The sequence below is a fragment of the Chrysochloris asiatica genome, unplaced genomic scaffold, assembly GCF_000296735.1.
Source record: "Chrysochloris asiatica unplaced genomic scaffold, ChrAsi1.0 scaffold00328, whole genome shotgun sequence".
Lineage (NCBI taxonomy): Eukaryota > Metazoa > Chordata > Mammalia > Afrosoricida > Chrysochloridae > Chrysochloris > Chrysochloris asiatica.
This window is the reverse complement of record NW_006408846.1, coordinates 284,017-307,350: the sequence shown is the minus strand read 5'-3', so window position 1 is coordinate 307,350 and position 23,334 is coordinate 284,017. Positions and strand designations below refer to the sequence as shown.

The window sequence follows — 23,334 nt, the reverse complement described above, 5'->3', positions numbered from 1 at the left end:
CTTCCATGAGTGTTGATAGTTGATCCAAGAAGAATGAAGTCCTTGACAACTTCAATCTTTTCTCCATTGATAAGAATGTTGTTTATTGGTCCAGTAGTGAGAATTTTTGTTATATTACACAAATCAATAATTCAGTTGAAGCACATGTGACTTTATTTCATCATGCTACTCTAACAGAAAGAGACTCCATTTACTTCCCAAGTTTTGAGTCAAATGTAATTATCAAACCAAATCATTGTAACTCTTGAAAGAGTTGAGATTTAGGACAGAGAAAATTAAGTTATATGATGATAGATTCAAGCTGGAAAACACCATTCTTAGAACATTTGAAAGCTAACTAACAAATTAAAAATAATCAAAACTCAATGAAATTATGACATAGGTTTATTCTGAGCAGTTATTCTATATGCAAACAGTTGTTTTTGTTGTTATGTGCCAGTGAATCATTTCATACTCATAGAAACCCTGTATAAAGTTTCTGAGGAGCAGCTGTTAGGTTTGAACCATGTATCTCATGGCTAACTGTCCAGTGCGTATTTTACAGTACCACAACATAGATTTTGATTCCAGAAAAAGTAAATGACTAGAAGAATGTAGGTACAATAAGGCTTATATATAGAAAAAGCAGGAGAAATAAAGGCTAACTGTTGGCTAATCTAAACATGATTAATTAAACTCTGTCTTCCCTTTTTCCTGAGATTAAGTAATATCAGGTAGCAAGGAGGTCTTTGTCCTTCACCCAACCATATCTTTTGAACTTCAAATTTAGTAAGGCTGGTTTCCAATAGGAAGGAAAGAATTTGCAATTTTGAATGAAAGAAAATCCTCTGGCAAATTAATTTTGAACAGAGATTCCTTGAAAATGAATATTTGGTTTTGTGGGTAAGATTAAATTCAGAATAAAATATTTTCTATCAGTTTCCTCTCTGTGACATCTCCTCACTCCTGGTTATGATTCAAATAGAATCTTTGGCTACTAACCATTGACCAGGGACCCATCTATGCTGTTCCAGTTTCATAGGTACTGCTTTGTGTGGCATGTGAAACATGTTATTATTGGTTCTTTAGCTTCTTCTCTTTGTTGTTCACCAGAATGAGGTCATTTGCTGTACTTTAGATGATCACTCACAAGTTTTTAAGACCCCAGATGCCAAGTAGCTTATTAGTTGATAATAATATAAAAGATCTGAAAGGCCAGTCTGGTTGGTGGACCTAAATTTCCTAATCATGACTACAACCCCCAAGAAGGTGCAAAAGAAGCATCTGCAGCAACCATTGCATCTCTAATTATGAATCTTAGCTGAAACTATTATCCAATCATCTTCTTTTACAAAACTACAAAATCTTTCTTGGGAAGATGTAAGCAATCAAGTTTAAATTTCCTTTATGGGAGTATACTGGCTCCATATGATAAGCACTGGTGTGCAAACCACAAGGTTGATGGTATGAACCCAGCAGTGGTAGGTGATTAGAGCCCACCAGTCACCCTGCTGGGTGAAGATGAGATATTCTGCTCCCAAGAAGATTGAAAGCCTCAGAAACACTAAATAGTGAGAGCCAACTAGAAGGCATTTAACAGTAACAACAGAAATCTCTTTTAAAAATATAATTATCATTATCTGTATTAGTTCAGAGAGAAAGAGTATAGTATTTTCTAGGTTATTAACAGAGCCACTTCGTCTAATATCATTTGTAACCTCAAAAAAAAAAAAAAAAAAATATATATATGTTTCAGAAGATCATGGAGAATTTCATTGTCTTTTAATTCAATTATTCCATGAACTGTTTGAAGTCTCCTTTTGTATATGTCTGTATTTTTTGCATAATTTAAACAAATTTCAGTAACTAAATATATAATTAATTAATGAAATTTGCTTAGTTACTAAAATTTGTTTAAATTATGTAAAAAAATACATATAGTCAAGGAGTAAATAACAGTATCATGAAATCATGATGTGGTACTGTAGAATAAGCACAGGACACAAGGTTAGTTTGAACCATAAGGTCAGCAGTTGAACCTCACCAGTGGTTCCTTGGTAACCCTATACTGGGTCGCTATGAGTCAGAACCAATTTGATGGCACTTAACAACAACAACAACAACAAAGGTATCATGGCTGTTATGTTGTTGTTGTTGTTAAGTGCTCATGAATTTGACTGGCCAATCTTATGATTAGTAGTCCAGTGCTTATCCCACTGTGCCATATGAGGACTCCATGGCTATTATAGAACAATTGATTCATGCTCTCTTTCTCAAGGGACTCCAATCTGATAGCTGATTAATCAATAATTACGGTTGATAATATATGGCCTTTGTTTCTAATATTAGACAAAATATAGGAGGGGGACACTTACACTGACTTTTACTCCAGAGAAAATTAGACACTTCTGCTGATTTGATCACACATCCATACAATTCATAGTACAAATAAATGCACCTCATTTTTCTAGCACCTTTTTTCTTACATTATGGGAACAAATTGTCTGTGGCTTTCTATGAAGTTTCAAAGTTGTCAGGAGTTCACCAAGATGGATATCTATTTAACAAAAGTGACAGCAATAGATTGGAATACTAAAATTCTTAACTTTTTAATAGCTTTGAGGTGTGGTTTTCTTAATCAAAGACATAAAATTTAACATAAAACTGCTTCCTCAGCAGATTACACAGGAGAAATAATAAATTGCTATATTATACATGACTACATAAACAAAAAAATCCAAGAAACAAGGCCTTCAAAATTGAGCAACTTTGCAAAGATTTTAACATATTTCCAAGCCTTTTAGTGTCCTTTTAGTGTCTCAGACTCTGTTAAAGAAAAAGAAAGAGCTTTCTTGAAAGCATAATAAACATTTGAATGGGGAAAAGTTAGCCAATGCAGAGTAAAGACCAATGAATCCAAAGGGGTGGCTGCTTCCCAGGGACAAATATAGGGTGAAAAACAGAAACCAAGGTACAATATTCTGACTGGAAGTTGTAAGATCAGGATGCAGAACATCTTGAGGTAGGGGCTTTACAGTGATTGATTGGAAACAAGAATGTAGCCTATTTGAATTGGTTAGCTTAAATATGTGATTAGAGAGTTTTTTTCCAGTCCTGGTGTGGCGTTGGAGGATAAGCACTGGACTGCTAGCTGCAAAGTTGACAGTTCAAACCCACCAGCTGCTCCTCAAAAACCCTATATCACCATATCTCACCGCACTATGAGTCAGAAGTAAAACATTTTAATAAAAATTCTTCATTTTTAATTTCTGATATGGTTAATATGAAGTTCTCCCTCCTGCCAATGAACCCACAAACCCTCTTTTTGTCCCTACTGATTGAAGAGTACAAAAGTGTTCAGAGACAAATAAATGAATGAAATGAAGCAAACATTTCATTTGGAAAAAAACCGAATTCTTTTTCTTTAAAAAACAAAAAACAAAAATCAATAGTATGTACACAGTTGTATTCTCTAAAATCATTTCTTCTCAGTATAATCTTAACCCCTTCCTAACACAACTTCAAGAACGTATTTTATCAGTATTACACAGTAAAAGTTGAGGGAGTGGTGACTTTTTTTTTCTCTCATTATGGTTCTTATCTTTTTAAAATTCTTGATCTGGTTGGGAGGTGTCCTTTCTTTATGACCTTCTCTGAGGGTACATGGACAATTGACAGACTTCAGGGGATCAGAGGCATGGAGGTCTTACTCTGCCTCTCTCCAATTTTGAGACTCTGGCAAGAAGAATTTGTGCATTCACAATTCATTTACACATGTTTAAATAAATCTAGCTATTTTGCAAGACAATAGACTACTTATTTGCTCAGGCTATTTTCAAGAACCAATTTCTATTTTTCTTTTATCATTCTCTTGGTAAGCAGCTTATCTTATCTTCTTAACTTTCTTCTAAACGTTTTGTAAGCTTCTATAGCCACACAAATTTTCATTGTATGCTCTTCTCTTTTTCATTTTAGAGCTAGTTACTTTCATTGTTGGACTATATTATTACATTTTCTTAATATAGACTAAAATTAAGGAGCTCTGGTAGCACAGTGGTTACGAATCGGGCTGTGAACCTTAAGGTCATCAGTTTGAATCTACCAGCTGTTCCATGGGAGAAAGATGAGGCTTTCTGCTCCCATAAAGATTTATAGCCTCAGAAACCCTGTACAGGGCCACTATGGGTCCGAATCTACTCGACAGCACTTAGCAACAACAATAGACTAAATTGCTTAGCAACTGTTTTTACATCAGGAGGTGACTTTTTAAAACCCTGGGATATTTGATCTATTAACTACATATAAACACATATTTATCATTAAATCCATCAGAATACAGTTCTTTGAAGAAGGAATATTATAATCTAATAATACTATCCAGAGGTAGAAAAAAAATTCCATTCTCATAATCATGTCTTCTGTACAATGTAAAGAATACTTGAGAGAAGTACATTAGAATACTGTTTATCTTTTGAGGCCTCATTATACCAGTCAAATTCAATAATCCATCCTTTTGTTAGTGCACTTTTCAAATGTACTTATTTGTATAGAAGTTTTCCACAGTGGCTACACTCGAGAAGACAAAGTCAAATAATACAACGAAATGTGCAAAGATCTGGAGTTAGAAAACCAAAAGGGAGGACCCCTTTCGGCTTTTTTCAGGTTGGGGGATTTGAGGAAAAAATTCAAGCCTCAACTTTCATTATTGAAGGATTCTCTGGGAAAATTATTGAATGATGCAGAAAGCATCAAAAGCAGATAGACGGAATACACAGAATCATTGTGCCAAAAGGAAATGGTTGATGTTCAACTGTTTCAAGAGGTAGCATATGATCAAAAACCAATGATACTAAAGGAAGAAGTCCACGGTGCATTGAAGGAACTGGTAAAGTACAAGGCACCAGGAGTTGATGGAATAAAAAATGAAGTCTTTCAAGAAAGTGAGGCAGCACTGGAGGAACTCACTTATCTATGGTAAGAAACTTGGAAGACAGCTATATAGCCGACTGATTGGAAGAGATTCGTATTTGTGCCCATTCCAAAGAGAGGTGACCCAATGGAATGCAGAAATCATTAAACAATATCTTTTCTATACCATGTAAGTAAAGTTTTACTCAAGGTAATACAGAAATGACTGTAAGCACACACTAAAAGAGAACTTCCAAAGGTTCAAACCAGATTCAGAAGAGGCTATGGAACAAGGGATATCATTGCTGATATCTGATGGATCTTGGCTGAAAGCAGAGAATATCAGAAAGATGTTTACCTGTGCTTTATTGCCTATGCAAAGGCTTTCAATTGTGTGGATCATAACAAGCTATGGACAACATTGCAAAGTATGAGTATTCTGGAACACTTAATTGTGCTCATGAGGAATCTGTACCTGGCCCAAGAGGCAGTTGTTTGAACAGAACATGGGAACACTGAATGGTTTAAAATTAAGAAAGGTATGCAACAAGGTTGTATTCTTTCACCATATTTATTCAACCTGTATGCTGAGCAAATACTACAAGAAGCTGGCATCATGATTGGAGGAAGACTCATTAACAACCTGTGATATGCAGATGATACAACCTTGCTTGCTGAAAGTGAAGAGGATTTAAAACATTTACTGATGAAGATCAAAAACATATCCTTTGGTATGGATTGCATCTCAATGTAAAGAAAACAAAAATCCTCACCACTGGACCAATAAACAACATTCTTATCAATGGAGAAAAGATTGAAGTTCTCAAGAACTTCATTCTTCCTGGATCAACTATCAACAGTCATGGAAGCAGCAGTCAAGAAATCAAACGACAGATTATATTAGGCAAATCTGCTGCCCAAGACCTTTTTAAAGTTTTGAAGAGTAAAGATGTCAGCTTGAAGACTAAGATGTACCTGACCCAAGCCATGGTATTTTCAATAACCACACATGCATGTGAAAGATGGACAGTGAATAAGGAAGACCATAGAAGAATTGATGCTTTTGAGTTATGGTGTTGGAGGAGAATATTGAAAGTGCCATGGGCTGCCAAAAGAACCAACAGATCTGTGTTGGAAGAAGTGCAGCCAGAGTGCTCCTAGAAGGCCAGTATGGCCAAACTTCGTTTCTCATACTTGGGCCATATTGTCAGGAGGAACCAGTTGCTAGAGTAGGATATCATTTTTGGTAAGGTGGAGGGTCAGAGAAAAAGAGGAAGACCCCAAGCGAGATGGTTTGGCAATATGGCAGCATCAATGCACTCAAGTGTGGCAACAATTGTAAGGTTGGCCAAGGACCTGGCAGTGTTTTGCTCTGTTGCGCATTAGGTTGCTATGAGTCGGTACCAACTCAATGGCACCTAACAACAACAACTTGTCATCTTATAACTATCTTTTCCACCTTCTCTTATCTAGACCCAGAGGATAGAAACTTGTCTAGAAGATACATTAGATAACACACTACACCACAAAATCCCTAACCAAAATTAATCTACTAGGTGATTTCCTTTCACTCAAAGATGCAAATCCTTTCTTTTCTGCTGGAATCCAAGATTACTAAATTTGAATTTCAAAAGATATAACTGGGAGGAGAGCCAGAGATCATTTTCTGAACTGATATCAATTGGTCTCTGTAAAAAAGGAAGCAGGATTCGATCAATTATGTTAAAATTAACCAGTACATGATTTTCTATATTTCTCCCTTTTCTTTATACCTAGCTTTTGAAAGCCATTTTCTTTTTCTGGAATTAAAATAGTCTCCTTACATCCATATAGAATACCTGCACAGAATAAATATTATATTCAAATTTCATTAAGCTTTGATTATTTCTAACACTTTTTGTGTCAGGAATTAGATTCAGAGGAAAATTGAGCATGTGTCCACACACCACCAAGTCAAGTGCCCCATTTTGTGATGATAACAAACATATAGTGCCAAACATGGACCTCTTGCATTCAATTGTTCCCTCACTATATCTGGGGAACTTGGTAAATATCTAAAACTAAAAGAGTTTTAGTTTCACACCTTTTGTGTTGAACTCTCTGAGTTTATATCTAAGCAATGTCTTCCCCTTGATAAGTTACCCTTTTGTACTGTCTCTTTACAGAATTATGGTCTCACCTACTCTGTCCTTTTCTTTCCACTTTGTGGAATTTCTGTTTGGTGCTTGAGTTTCAGAGATAGTTTTTTCATTTGCATTATCTGAATACTTTCCATGGACTGGTTTCAAGAAACATCAAACTGATCTCGTGGACAGAAAGAGCGGCTGGGGAATCTGGACTCAGGAAGTGAGAGGGGCTGTGTGCTGGTGGCCAGGGATCAGGCGTGTGGGGTGTACCCTCTGGGTGTTTGATGATGCATTCAGGGGATTATGATCATTGCAATGAAACAAAGTATGAGAGGATGAATGTAAAGATAATGTTCACCCATGTAAACTAACATATAATCCATAATAAAATATAAACAACAACAGCAACAATAACTGATCTAAGTAAAGGTGTTGAATTTTGTCTGAGAGAGACTTGTTTATTTGTTCATTTGAATACAAGGGTTACTTGTCCAACTCTGGTTTCAAAAGAGTATTTGCCTCAATTTGGGTGCAAGGAATACCATACTAGGTCCCATGGAGGCCTCAAGATAAATTATAGTTGAATACTTGAACTAGGTTCAGGGGAAATTAAATTGGGTTCGAGGGAGAGCTCAGGTAATTTTAAGATGGGTCAGTCTAACTGAAATAGGCTGTAGTTGTGTTTCTACTTTAGTGTGTATATGTTGCCTTGTTTTGTGTTGTGCTGCTTTAAAAGTACCATGTTGCTGCTAATAATCATAAAACGAATAAGTCTGTTGTTTGTGTTGGGTCCATTAACCTGTGAATGTGTGTATGCTTCTCAACAACAATGACATCCACTTGTACAAATTTGTTATAGATTAAATTATGCCTATTCCCACCCAGTGGTTACGAATCGGGCTGCAAACCTTAAGGTCAGCATTTTGAAACTACCGGATGTTCCACAGGAGAAAGATGAGGCTTTCTGCTCCTGTAAAGATTTACAACCTTGGAAACCCTGTACAGGGTCACTTACATAGTTCTTCTCAACTTGGACTTGCATGTTTTTACTGTTAAGTGCCATCAAGTCCATTACGACTCATTGTAAACCTGTATAGGGTTCCTGAGGCTATACATTTTTGTAGAAACAGAAAGCCTACTTTCTCCTGAGGAGTGGATGATGGGCTCGAACCACAAACCTTGTGGCTATTGCACAAAGCCGCCATGCTCCCTGGTTTTGCATAAGAGCTAGATAAAGGGAATTTCATGTTCACATTTTCCAGTAAGTATCTTGATTTTAGCAATTTTGGTGAGAATGAGACCAATTAAAAGATGAAAAACTTTTGACTTCATGGAAACAGAAATGAACCACATATTTTGACATGTTGGCTAAGAAACTCAGTTTTACACAAATGTTCATCGATTGGGATATTATAGATGAACCTTTGTGTAAGATTGGAATATAGGAATATTGGTGTCCTGGTATAGTGCTGTGGGATAAGCACTGGGCCAGAAAGTCATTTGAACCACAAGATCAGCAGTTCAAACTCACCAGCTGCTCCTTAGAAACCCTATACAGGGTTGCTATGAGTCAGAACCAACTCTACAACACTTAACAACAACATAGGATTATTAGAATGCTTAGAAAACAACAACACAGGCTTATTAAGGAAGTGATTTTGTATAGTGATGAATGATGGATTGTATTTCCAGATATGTCATAGATTAAGGAGCACTGGCAGTGTTGTGGGTTCGGCATTGGGCTGCTAACTGGAAGATCATCAGTTTGAATCCACAAGCCACTTCCTGGGAGAAAGATGAGGTTTTCTGCTCCCATAAAGATTGATAGCCACAGAAAATCTTACAGGGTCACTATGAGTCCTAATTGACTACATAGAACACAACCACCACCATAAACCAAGGTCTTTTCTCTCAAGACTACTAGTCTACTAATGTATCCCACATTTGAAAAATGCACTAAAATCTTCTATTGAGGGGGGTGGGGGAAAGTGTAAGATGAACTATAAGTATACTAGAGAATGAGATGACCTTGTTAACAATTATAACAATTAATATCTTAATTAAAATTTACTAGAGCAACTGCAGCCATGTTCAAAGGGCTTTAAGGAACGGGCAGTGAAGTGTTGAAAGAATTCAAGACTAATGTGAGTGACACTTTGAAGGATGGGCTTAGACTAGGTGATAAGACTTTATATAGTGCTATCTAGGTGTGTATGTGTGTATGTATATATGCTGGTTTGTTTGATGAGGCAGAGGTAGCAATGCTGGTGGTGTTGGAGCACAAAAATGAGAGATAGTTAGAGAAGCTATACTTTACAAGAGAAAAGAAATGGAAATCTACAGAAAATATAAACAGAGGGAAGGTGAGTTTATTAGGTGGGCATTTGAAACAGTCTGTGCTGCAGTTTTAGGCTCCCTGGGTACGTTACTTACCTAAGTGAACTTCAGTTTCCTCATTGGTAAATAAGGATATTTAATCTTCTCTATTTTGCCATTTTTATATAAATGGGTTAATAAAGACAGAATGCTTTTTCCTGTTTGGTACATTGTAAATACCCAATGAATGTTTATTTTTATTGACAGAAAATTGTATGTGTAGAATTTTATTACATGAAGTAAATTTACCTTCTTTTGTCTACGTTTTTATATGGCTTAAATGTATATTTTCTACAAAACTTTGATTTTAAAAAGATTCAGAAATAAAGCTCCCTCTCACCTTCTGTTGTGAGAATCTTAGGGCTTATATTGAAAAAGGTCAGTGATAATTTCCTGTATTGTGATATCCGGAACATTTTAGAAGCTGGTAGTTTTACTGCTACTTGCTCATACCATACAGACATGCTTCACTGACAGGTGATTCAGCAGCATCATTTAAATACAGAATTTTTCTTTCTCTTTTAGTTTTTTACATACATAATTTGTTAATTCCTTAGCTTCCTGAAGAGCTCTGTGATCCAGCACCATTCTTCTCCAATGAGGATTTGTTATAGCGTTACTGCATCCACCTTCAAATATCATTTCTCATGGCAGGTATGTGGGTCCTCATTTAGGAATTTAAAATATAAAATAGCCAAAAGAGTGATCTAATGAGTATAACTAATGTCAGGGTGCTGCTTTATGAGAAATAGTTCTAATTACTAGTCAAACTCGTTAGGCTTGTCATGTGTCAGTAGGCTCCACATTAACTTTAACCTCCTTATTCCTTTTCCTAGGACTTAAAAAATATCTTATGATGCTTTTCCTAAAGGTTTAAAGAATGACTTCTGACAGAGATACTGCTATAGTCTTGACAAGAATTGAATTTACCAGGTTTAATTGTGACTGATATAATTCTATCAGAGAAATAAAGAACAACAAATTATTATTGACACAGTGTTTAGAAGTCTTATAGTAAAGCATTGCATTTGTATTCTAACATGAAAAGATCACCCAAATTATGTAGTTAACATCTACTGCTATTAATGAGAACATAGCTCAGTGGCATATACTAATGAGAATGCAGAATTATCTAAGGTTGATTTATTCCAGGGGAAAAGTTTATAAGGAAATTGTGGATATTAGAAAGTGTACTATTTCTGTAATAAAGTTTGTTTATATATCATAATTCAATATATTGAGATATGATCCAACTCACTAACGTATTACCCATGTGTTGATTGTGGAACTTCTCCAATTAGGTCCAGAGTGCTCTTGTCTCATCTCTTCCCTGCAATACCTCCGCAGAACTATGAGCAGGAAGAGGTTTCTCAGAGCAGAGCCTGAACTGAGATTAGTAAAAGGGGTACTTTCCCAAATTGTGATTTTGTCAAAAACAGTGACAGAATGTGTTAAGTGTAAGACTCTAGATCTATACACACTTAAATTTGATTTCTGATGTGAATAGTTACTTTGATATCAGAAGAAAATAACATTAGTTTTGGACTCTCAATTTTCTCATCTACTTAATGATAATAGTACTCTATCTGCTGTGATTTTTTGTTGAGAGAATAAAAGGAAATATCTGTTGTGGACTTTCACAACTTATATTAGAGTCTCTTACTCCAGGTTTCTATGTTTCTTTGTCAGGTTAAAAGATAAATGTAAGTTTTACTTCATTATCTTATAGACACAAAGTCAGTAGAGCAGTAGATTTATAAAAAAATCTCACTGAAGAATTCAGTACATTGCATAAAAACATTAGTATTGGTTAAAGTTCTAAATTGATTTAGTTTTTCAAAATTTCATAAGCAAAATGACTGTGTTATCAAATAAAACTCTGTTTCTTTTTTTTTTTTTCTTTATGTCTTTACCCAATCTCTCCTTTGTACAGCTTTTCAGACTACTCCATGGAGACTGATTTCTTGGATTTTAGGAGTATTGTGTCTTTTGTTGATGATTACTTTGGGAATTTTGTTGCATAAATGTAAGTTTCTCTAGTCAAATCTTTATGAAAATAAAAAAATGTGATTAAGCATTTAGTAATAAAGGTCAACTTTAGGAATGTGTAGTATTTTATTATCTCATAGATACACACTTAAATCTGTGTCTAATTATATAACTTTCTAATAATTTCTTGTAGCATTCAGTGAACAAAGTGTTCCTCCAACAGTTTCTCCAGGATCCACCGAAGAACTCCAGAAAGGTAGGCTCCATATTTTGGAAAAACTTATTGTTGGCATACCCAATGGACACAACAATAGTAAATATTACAGCTAATCCATTTAGTATATTCTGGCTTCTTATTGTAAGGAGCTCTGGTAGCGTAGTGGTTATGAATTGGGCTGCGAACCTAAAGGTCAGCGGTTCGAAACTACCAGCTGCTCCGCGGGAGAAAGATGAGGCTTTCTACTCCCGTAAGGATTTACACCCTCGGAAACCCTGTACAGGGTCGCTATGGGTCGGAACCGACTCGACGGCACGTAACAACAACAACAACATTGTTGGTATAAAATTAAAATGGACAGTTTTATCTTTTACACACATGACTTGATGAACATTACATAGAGACTTATAAGTTTATTTCCTTGGTTGTCAGATAGTCTCCTTCACTGTTCTCTAATGCAGTTGTTGTTGTTAAATGCCTTCGAGTCAGTTCCGACCTATAGTGACCATGTATAGGGTCTCCATGGAGCGACTGGTGAACTTGAATCACTAATCTTAAAGTTCAAATGGCTTTGCAGTCTGGTACATTAACCTACAGTGCCACACCAGTACTCCATGTTCTCTAATGTAGAAATGACTAAATTACAATGAGTGTGCACCATTTATATGTTATTGTTGTTGTTAAGTGCCATCAGGTCAGTTCCTACCCATTGAACACATCTGTATAGGGATTCCAAGGAGCTGCTGGTGGGTTTGATCACCCAACTTTGCTGTTAGCAGTCCCATGCCTATCCTACAGTGACACACCAGGATATAATAGAATTTTTTTTCCTCTATGAGTGCTCATAATTAAGCAAAAATTAGAAATGAACAAGAGTAAATGTTACAGCAAATCCTGTTTGTTGTTGTTGTTGTGAAGTGCCTTAGAGTTGTTTCCAACTCATAGTGACCATGTGTATAGTTTCCAAGGAGCAACTGGTTTGAAGTGCTGACCTTGTGGTTTGCAATCCAGCGCTTATCCTACAGCACCACGTCAGATATTTGTCCTTATTTTCTCAAAACTCATACTTTACTATCTATATTGGCTTTAGCTGGACTCAGAATTCAGTGCCCACATTCCTGCAATTTAAAATCCTACTAATCAGACTTCTAGAGTCCTGGTGTGGCGCTGTGGGTTAATGCACCAGACTGCAAAGCCGTTTGAACTGCATGATCGGCGGTTCAAGCTCACCAGTCGCTCCTCGGAAACCCTGTATAGGGTCGCTATGGGTTGGATCTGACTCGATGGCACTTAACAACAACAACAACAATCGGACTTCTGGTGTGGCACTTCCAGTTAATGCTGTAAACTGCACTGTCGTTTTGGGCCGTTAAGGCGGGCAGTTCCAACGGACCAGCTGCTCTTTGGAACCCTGTACAGGGTTGCCATGAGTCAGAAGCCCACTCGCTGGCGCTTAGCAACAACAACCTGATGAGAGTCATGTTTTTTCTTCTACAGTCCCTATTGCTTGTTATCTTGTAGCACTTCACTTGTATTTTGTGCCAACAATTTCAGAGCCATTATTTTAGTAAATTTCAGGATGACTCTGATTACCGAGGGTGAAAAAGTCTACTTATCAAGACACTATAATTGATAACTTGAATAATCAAATTTCAAGTTCATTGCTTTATTTTGATTTTTAAAACAACATATATATTAGAATTTTAGTAATACGTTGTATATTATTTTCTAACTAAGGATTTATGCTAACTTGTTTTTTCCATTTAAATTTCTCTTTGATTTAGGAAATTCCTGTTTATACAGTTTAGCTCAACTTTGGAGCAATTCTTAAAAAAATTATTTTCGCTTCCTCCATTCCATGCTCTCCTACATGCTATATATCACATTTCTTTTGTGTCTTTACTAAAATTATTATTCAATGCAATTGATAAATGATTGGGAATTACATATAATTCTAATTCTACCTCTAGAATATAATCTCCATGGGGAAAAAGGTTATATTTGATTCGGTCACATTAACATTTTCTGATGTAGCACTCTGTATAAGTGTATATTTATAGAAAATTTTGTTGTTTTTTTTAGAAAATATGAATAAACAAGAAATGATTTTAATTAAATAAATCAAATTGGAAATTTGAAATGTTAAATACTATCAACCATGTTTTATTTATTTTTTGTAGACATTGACTGTTGTTCTTGTCCAGAAAAGTGGATTGGGTATCGATGTAACTGTTACCGCAAATTTAATGAAGGAAAAACTTGGACAGAAAGTAGAAATTCCTGTGCTTCTCAGAATTCTACCCTGCTTTATCTAGAAAGTGAAGATGAATTGGCATGTACTTAATTTTGATTTCCTATATTTTGTTTAGCCTCAAAATACATGACATCAAAATAACTATATAATTTAACTCAAGTTTATAATCAGATGAAAAATGAGTGATTTTACTTAGGCCAACGATTTAATAATTTCCTGTACTTTGAATCAATCATTATAAAAGCCACATAGAATTCTTCAATGATTTATAAAAATAAAAACTAACATGTTAGATAAAGTACCACAAACTTTTTAATGGGAATTCTAAGAAAAAAAGCAGATCACTACTTTTATTCATTTTATTCAAATAACTAACCATCTATACAACTCTAATTTTCAGGGTTTTTTTTCTTTTTTCTTTTTTTCCCCCCTTTTGTAATTCTGCAGCTCTTGTCACATGTTTGGGATAAAATATGGAAATACTGTAGATGAAAATGTTCTGGTAGCATAAGGGTTACTTGAGTCAGGCTGCCAACCTCACAGTCATCAATTCGAAACCATCAGCTGTTCTTTGGAATAAAGATGAGGCTTTCTGCTACAGTAAAGATTTACAATCTCAAAAACTCCATGCAGAGTTGCTATGAGTAAGAACTGACTCCATGGCTAACCACTGCTATAGAGGATATTATCATAAAAACGATTCACTTCTTCAGAAAAAGTAAACGTTTCTCTGTTGTTGTTAGGTGTCATTGAGTCAGTACCCACTCATAGTGACCTTATGCCCAGCAGAATGAAACACTGCCCGATCCTGGGCCAACCTCACTATTGTTGCCACACTTGAGTCCATTGATGCTGCCACTTGGCCAATCCATCTCATTGAGGGTCTTCCTCTTTTTCTCTGACCCTCCACTTTACCAAACATGATATCCTTTTCCAGAGACTGGTCCCGCCTGACAACATGTCCGAAGTATGAGAACGAAATTTGGCCATCCTGGCTTCCAAGGAGCACTCTGGCTGCACTTCTTTCAAAATGGATCTTTTACTTCTTTTGGCAGCCCGTGGCACTTTCAATATGCTCCTCCAACACCATAACTCAAATGCATCAATTCTTCTATGACCTTCCTTATTCACTGTCTAGCTTTAGCATGCATATGAGGTTATTGAAAATACCATGGCTTAGGTAAGGTGCACCTTAGTCCTCAAGCTGATGTCTTTGCTCTTCAACACTTTAAAAGGTCTTGTGAAGCAGCTTTGCCTAATGCAATATATAATTTGATCTCTTGACTGCTGCTTCTGTGAGTGTTGATAGCTAATCCAAAAAGAACAAAGTCCTTGACAACTTCAACCCTTTCTCCATTGATTAGAATATTGTTTATTGGTCCCATGGTGAGGATTTTTATTTTCTTTACACTGAGATGCAATCCATACCGAAGGCTGTGCTCTTTGATCTTCATCAGTAAATGTTTTAAGTCCTCTTCACTTTCAGCAAGCAAGGTTGTATCATCACCGCAACAAGGTTAGATATACTTTATTCCTTTCCCTTTCAGGCTCTTTGCCAGTTCCTTGGTGCCTGCAAAACCACAGAAACAAATTTGGAGTTATCTCCCTTTCCCCTCTACATCCCCTCACTGGGGCATCACATTAGTTCTTAGTTTGCACCTGAGCCTGTGGCGCTGTAGGATCAGCACTTCACTGCTAACCATGAGGTTGGCAGTTCAAATCCATCAGCTGCTTCATGGAAACCCTATATAGGGTCACTATGAGTCAGAGTGAATTTCACAGCACTTAACAACAACAACAACAGCATCTGGGCCCAGAACTCTTTGCTGATGGTGAATTCTTGGTCTTTACCTGGGGGTTTCTATCATCTCAAAATTAGCATGCTTCTGACTCTGATGTCTCTCTCAATTAATGGGGCATGTTATATCTCCCTTAATTAATGGGTAGCATAAATGGTTAATGGCTCAATTACTTACCAAAAGGTTGATGGTTCAAACCCAGAAGCACCTTTGAAAGAAAGCCTGGTGTTCTGCTTCCAAAAGGTCACAGCCAAAACAAACCCTATGGAGCAGTTCTGCCCTGAAACATACAGAGTTACCATGAGTCAGCATCAACTCAGTACAATGGCATCTGCACACAGCAGAAATCTGGGCATTACCCTTACCGTGTGTATCTAATCCAGCCAGGTCATTCCTATCCTGCCTCAAGAAGAAGTCTGATAGCCTGTCATTCACCTCCAGCCAGAACAGACGATGACAGGAGCCTCCTCGTTTGTCTACTTCACCTGCCTTGGCCCCTCTTACTCTCCACCCGGCTGTGTTGGTGTGTTGGTTGTTTATGCCTTTCTCTCTCTGATTGAAGCTCAAACAACATTGCTAAACATGAGTATTCCGGAATATGTACTTGTGCTCATAAGGAACCTGTACATAGACCAAGAAGCAGCTCTTTGAACAGATCACAGGAAATTAGCAAAGGTGTGCACCAGGGTTGTATTCTTTCACCATACTTATTCAATCTGTATGCTGAGAAAACAATCTGAGAAATTGGATTATATGAAGAAAAACGTGGCAGCAGGATTGGAGGAAGACTCATTAACAAATTGCAATATGTAAATGATACAACCTTCCTTGCTGAAAGTGAAGAGGACTTAAAATACTTACTGATGAAAATCAAACAACACAGCCTTCGGTATGGGTTGCACCTCAATGTAAGGAAGACAAAACTCTTCACCACTAGACCAATAAACAATATCCACATAAGTAGAGAAAAGATTGAATTTGTCAAAGACTTCATTTCGCTTGGATCAACTATTAACACTCATGGAAGCAGCAGTCAAGAAATCAAACAATGTATTGCATTAGGCAAATCTACTGCACAAGACCTCATTAACATGGTCAAGAACAAAGATGTCAGTTTGAGGACTAAGGTGTGACTGACCCAAGCCATGGTATTTTCAGTAAACTCATATGCATATGAAAGTTGGACAGTGAATAAGGAAAATGATAGAGTAATTGATGCTTTTGAGTTACAGTGTTAGAGGAGAATATTGAAAGTACCATGGACCTCCAGAAGAACAAACAGATCTGTGTTGGAAGCAATGCAGCCAGAGTGCTCCTTGGAGGCTAAGATGGGCAGACTTCATCGCTCATACTTTGGACATATTGTCAGGAGGGATCAGTCACTGAAGAAGGATATCATGTTTGGTAAAGTGGAGGGTCAGAGAAAGAAAAGGAAGACCTCCAGAGAGATGGATTGGCACAGTGGCAGCAGCAATGAGCTCAAATGTAACAATTGTGAGGTTGGCCCAGGACCGGGCAGGGTTTCACTCAGCTGTGCATAGGGTTTCTATAAGTCAGGACTAACTCAATGGCACCTAACAAAAACATATATATGTGTTGGGGGTGGCGGGGAGTTTCAAAAGTTTTGTGGGAAAAATCCCATTATCTTTTCATTCTATTTTTCCAAGAACTTTTTGAAGCTCCCTTGTACCTCTACAGCAACATCTAAACTAGTATCAGACCCAATGGGACAGCTTAGACCAGTCAAGTTGACACATGAAATTCACCAGCACACCTGTGTTCTGTCAGACCCACCCCGTAGTCACTGGAAGGTAGTCACAGGATGGTTTGTAAGGGTCCTCAGAAGCCCTACATAATTCGTGGAGCAAGAAGAATCACTAAAGCAATTTGAGAGGCCCATTGAGAACTAGTCAGAACACTGGATTTTCAAAATGAAATCTATAACAACCTGGGATGGCACTGTAGGGTAAGCACTAGACTGTTTAGCACAAGGTCAGTGGTTCAAACCTACCGGCAACTTCTTGGAAACCCTATACAGAATCTTTTTGAGTCAGTATCAACTTGAAAAGGAGCTCTGGTAGCGTAGTGGTTATGAATTGGGCTGCGAACAGCAAGGTCAGCAATTTGAGACTACCAGCTGTTCTGGAGGAGACAGATGAGACATTCTACTCCCATAAAGATTTACAGCCTTGGAAACCCTGTACAGGGTTGCTATGAGTCAGAACCGACTCCACAGCACACAGCTACCACCACTAACAACAACAACATAACAACAAGAGAAACCTTCATTCACCCATCTAAATAACAGTAGTACAACAACCAGGCTCTCCACTCCACTTTGGAATCACTGATCTAGTGTTGAGGGCACTCAGCCTCTCTCTCTACTACTGTAGGCAGAGCATCTAAACCAAAGAAAAGGAAAGTGGGTTGGCTTGCCTGACTTGCTGATCTATGAATTTTTTCAAGTATGGTAACTATGAAGCATTCAATTAAAACGCACTCAACAACAGTTCAAAGGTGGTGATTGAAGGAGCCCCAGTGACTAGCCACACCCTGGAGTGGTTAAAAACAAAGTCGGCCACCACAGGACACTCTCCTGTGGGCTCAAGGCATTGGCAGCTCAGGAAAAGGCCCCTCTTCCTATTACAGATTCGTTTTTGTCATCCTGAAATATATGCTCAAGTCCTAACCCTTGTACTTGTGAACATGACCTTGTTTGGAAATAAGATGTTTGCCGATGTTCTTAATTGACATGAAAATCAGCCAATGGAATAGGGTGGGTCCTAACCCAACTGAGTGGCATGCTATAAGAGAAGAAGAGACACACAAAGGAAAGATGGTCATATAACCACAGAGACATGCCAGAGTTGGAAGCCAAGAAGAGAAGCCAGGTGGGAGAGGAAAGGACCAACCCATAGAGTAGCTACGAGAGCAGACTCTGCCGAAACCCTTAATTAGCGTTGTTAGCTGCTTTCAAGTTGGTCTCAGACTCATGGTCACCCCATGTCTGATGGCACAAAACACTGCCCAGTTGCACAGCATCCCATGATCAGGATAGGGCTGGATTGTTATGCTCACTAGAGTTTTCACTGGATGATTTTTGGAAGTAGATTACTAGACCTTTGTTTCTCATCCATCTTAGTCTGGAAGCTCCATTAAAAACAGGGGAGTAAACAAGTTCCTTCTAGTCCAAGCCCCTACTGATAACTTGTGTTTCCACCCAGAACCACTAAATCAGAATCTACAGTTCAAGGTGATCCCCAGGTGATTCATATGTATACTTGGGTTTACGTAAGAATCCGCTGGGGATCTTCTTGTTAAACTGTAGCTTCTGATTCAGTATATCCGGGGTGGAAATGCAAATTCTCAGGGGATAGAACCAGCATGAACTGGTTCGGAGCCCTGACAAAATCCTGTTCAGCTTAACAACAATATGCAAACCTCCATAAATAAAGGTCTCTCACATTCTACCAACACCTCAGTGAGGCATTGTTGTTGTTGTTATATGATGTCGAGTCAGTTCTGACTCATAACAATTCTGTCTAGAGTTTCCAAGGAGTGGCTGGTGAGTTTGAACCACTGACTTTGTGGTTAGCAGTCCAGTGCTTCTTGTACAGCACCACACTAGGACTCCTTCAATGAGGCATCGGTGTTTGGAAATAGGATCCTTGAAGATGTTATGAGTTAGGTTAAATGAGATAATACAGGCTTGGTAATGGTGATAATGTGCCATCAAGTCGAGTCCAACTCAAAGCAATCCTGTAGAGGGTTTCCAAGGCTGCAAATCTTTACAGAAGCAGAAAGCCTCATCTTTCTCCCATGGAGCAGTTGGAGGAGTTGAGTTGCTGATGGTGTAGTTAGCAGTCCAACTCATAACACACAACACCACCAGGGCTTCTTCATACTGGAGTGTTGTTGTTTGGTGCTGTCAAGTCATAGGAACACTCTATACAACAGAACGAAACATTGCCTGGCCCCGAGCCATCCTCATAATTGTTATTACTTGAGTCCATTGCTTCTGTCACTGTGCCAACCATCTCGCTGAGCTTTTCCTTTCTATCTCCCACCCTACACTTTAACAAGCATGATGTCCTTCTCCAGGGACTGGTGCCTCCTGATAACATGTCTGAAGTATGAAAGACAAAGTCCCACCGGCTTTCTGAGGAGCTTTCTGACTGTACTTCTTTCAACACAGATGTATTTACTCTTTGGCAGTCCATGCTACTTTCAATATTCTTCTCCAACACCACAACTCAAATGCTTCAATTATTGTATGGTTTTCCTTATTCACTGTACAACTTTCACATGCAAATGAGGTTATTGAAAATACTTTGGCTTGGATCAAGTACACCTTTAGTCCTCAAGACACCTTTGCTCTTGAATACTTTAAAGAGGTCTTGTGCAGCAGATTTGCCTAATGCAGTATGTCATTTGATTTCTTCACTGCTGCTTCCATGAGTGTTGATGGTTGATCTGAGCAAAATGAAGTCTTTGACAACTTCAACATTTTCTCCACTTATGTGGATGTTGTTTATTGGTCCAGTGGTGAGGATATTTGTTTTCTTTACATTGAGTCCAACCCATACTGAAGGATGTGGTGCAAAAATGAATAACCAAACCCTCCCTCCCATAGCATTCTCTACTCAGCTGGGCTCCATAATCCATTGCAATGGCCACACAGAACTCAGACACCATGCTTACAGTTATGGGGTTAATTAAGGAAGTTAACGGGTTACTAAGGATCAGAAATGCTCAGGGTACAATTGTTCCAGTCAGGACAGCTTTTCCTCAGCCGTGCCCAACCAACTTTACAAAGTTCTTTTAGGGTTGCTAAGAAATCCCCACAGGACACACCACCCCACCATAAGCTTCAGCTCGAAGGCACTCAGCTCTAGCTACATGTATCAGGAAACCTACCTCCCCATTTAAGTGCCCAGGACACTGACTCTACAAGCAACCTTCCTGCCCACAGTTCCTTAGCTTTACTTGCTCCATGAGCTGGGAATCCCACTGGGCTCTCATACTCTGGGCCTTGATTCTGCTGCATTTGCTCCTCTGTCACTCCTCTGATGTTACAATTTTCAGTCCCTGGTTTGAAGAAGTTCAATGTGCAAGAATCTCTGGGTCCAAATGTTGTGCTCCATTCCTGACTCTTCTTCTTTGATATTGGTGAGATTCCTCCCTCCTCCTGAGATAGCCCATTTTGTACCCATGCTAGAGTTTCAAGATTTTATTAGTACAATAAACTCTGTTAGCAACAACTGATGAACCATGTCATCCTAACAGTATCTTCTCCCACCTTCGTACCCAGATCCATCAGGCAAAGAGTTATTTGTTGGAAGTTATAAAGACTAAGGCTACAAGAGGCATATGAAGTAATTTTCTACAGCACAGGGACGTCCCCATTCTGTGTGACTGGTGTCCTTATAAGGGAGGAGAAGATAAAGAGAAACAGAGAAAGGACACCATGTGACACTGCAGCTGGAGCTCCCAGAAGTTGAAAGAGAGACATAGGACAGATCCTCCCTCAGAGCCTCAGGACACAACACAGCCACCACTGTGGTCTCAGACTTTCAGCATCCAGAACCATGAGGCAATAAACCTCTGTCCTTATAAGCTTTGTTACAACATCCCTCAGAAACCAACACAAAGAGGAAATGAGGATGATCATACCCACTCTTATTCCAAGGTTTGAGAAGCTGTGCAATGCCAAACTAGCAAGAAATTGTGGTTGTTGAAGAATAAAAGAAAAACATTTTTTCATTTCATTTATGAATATTCATTCTTAAAAGTCCACTGAGCTGTTAGAACATACAGATGTATTAAGCTGCAATACGACTACTTCGTCAAATGAGCTGGAGGTGTTGCTTTGCCTCAGAGCACCATGAAAAAATTACTGAGACAACTAAGGGCACCATGAATCAAGACCAGGATCAGATTAGTCAGTAAACAAAGTAAGGATAGGCTTCCTTGTGCTTATTTACTAATTGGTAGTGAACCAGATGCAGTGAACAAAAAAATACTTAACACTGAAAAACTCACACCTGAGTCTCATAAACCAAAAATCCTAATTTACAAGAACGACAGGGGAAGAGGAACATATCAGATAGCACAGGGAGGTCATCAATAACTCTAAACTGGAGACACTATAGGACAAACAAGTGTAGTTGCCAACAATGTACTGCAGAGAAATTGAAAGACAAATAAGGAGAGGTGAACAGGGGGACCTAATGAGTAAAAGATTTAAATGACATATCAACCAATTGAAATATATAGGCCTTCTTGCTGTTGTTGTTGTTAAATGCCATTGAGTCAGTTACACAAGGTCAAGTTCAGGTGAGAGTTGTTCATTAGGTCATTTCTTGCTCTGCCATTTGTCATTTCTACATACTCAATTAAGTCAAATGTATGTCTTCAATTTCCTTTTCATAGCCAAAGCAGGCTGTAATCTAAAACAACAGCTAGCCAAGTAGTTCTGAGCAGCAGACAGACCTGAATTCAAATTCCACCTTGCTTCTTTTGTACCGCATGTCTCTAAGTCCTGGCTGCCCGTTGCCATTACCTAGACCCAACTCCAGACCAATTAGAATCAAGTCTCTGGGGTTGGGGTATAGGCAGCTGTGGTTTGTTTTGCAAACTCTCCAGATTGTTCTGATGCCCAGGGAGGGTGAGAACCAGTGCTCTGGTCACTGATCCTCAAATTTTAGTGGCATCAGAATCAAGTAAGAGACTTGTAAGAAAATAGTGCTACACCCTAGAGTTTCTGATTCACTAGGTTTGAGTGGGGAGCAAGAACTTTGCATTCCTAGGGCTGGTTGGAAGAGATCCATACTTGTGCCCATTCCAAAGAGAGTTGACCCAATGGAATGCGGAAATCATCACACAATATCTTTGATATCCCATTTGAGTAAAGTTTCACTAAAGGTAATACAGCAACGTCTGCAGCCATATATTGACAGAGAACTTCCAGAAGTTCAAGCCAGATTCAGAAGAGGCTGTGGAAGGAGGGATATCATTGCTGATGTCCGATGGATCTTAGTTGAAAGTAGAGAATACCAAAAAGATGTTTACCTGTGCTTTATTGACTACGCAAAGACTTTCGATTGTGTGGATCATGACAAGCTATGGACAACATTGTGAAGTATGAGTATTCCGGAACACTTAATTGTGCTCATGAGGAATCTGTACCTGGACAAAGAGGCAGTTGTTCGAACAGAACATGGGAGCACTGAATGTTTTAAAATTAAGAAAGGTGTGCGAAAAGGTTGTATTCTTTCACTATACTTATTCAACCTATATGCTGAGAAAATAATCCGAGAAGATGGGTTCTATGAAGAAAAATGTGGCATCAGGATTGGAGGAAGACTCATTAATTACCTACAATATTCAGATGATACAACCTTGCTTGCTGAAAGTGAAGAGGGCTTAAAATATTTACTGATGAAGATCAAAGAGCAGATCCTTTGGTATGGATTACATCTCAATGTAAAGAAAACAAAAGTCCTTACCACTGGACCAATAAACAACATTCTTATCAATGGAGAAAAGATTGAAGTTGTCAAGGATTTCATTCTTCTTGGATCAACTATCAACACTCAAGGAAGCAGCAGTCAAGAAATCAAACAACATATTGCATTAGGCAAATCTGCTGCACAAGACCTTTTTCAAGCGTTGAAGAGCAAAGAT

The 23,334-nt window shown here is 38.1% G+C and overlaps 1 protein-coding gene across 1 annotated transcript in view; it reads left to right on the top strand.

Annotated features, from left to right (window-relative positions):
- Positions 1-23,334, top strand: part of LOC102822806 (natural killer cells antigen CD94-like) — a 49,844-nt gene that overhangs the window by 14,345 nt on the left and 12,165 nt on the right. The window contains exons 2-5 of the mRNA XM_006875470.1: positions 3,472-3,529; positions 11,323-11,415; positions 11,572-11,634; positions 13,776-13,925. Coding sequence (XP_006875532.1) covers positions 3,472-3,529; positions 11,323-11,415; positions 11,572-11,634; positions 13,776-13,925 — 364 coding nt within the window. The remainder of the gene's footprint in view (positions 1-3,471; positions 3,530-11,322; positions 11,416-11,571; positions 11,635-13,775; positions 13,926-23,334) is intronic.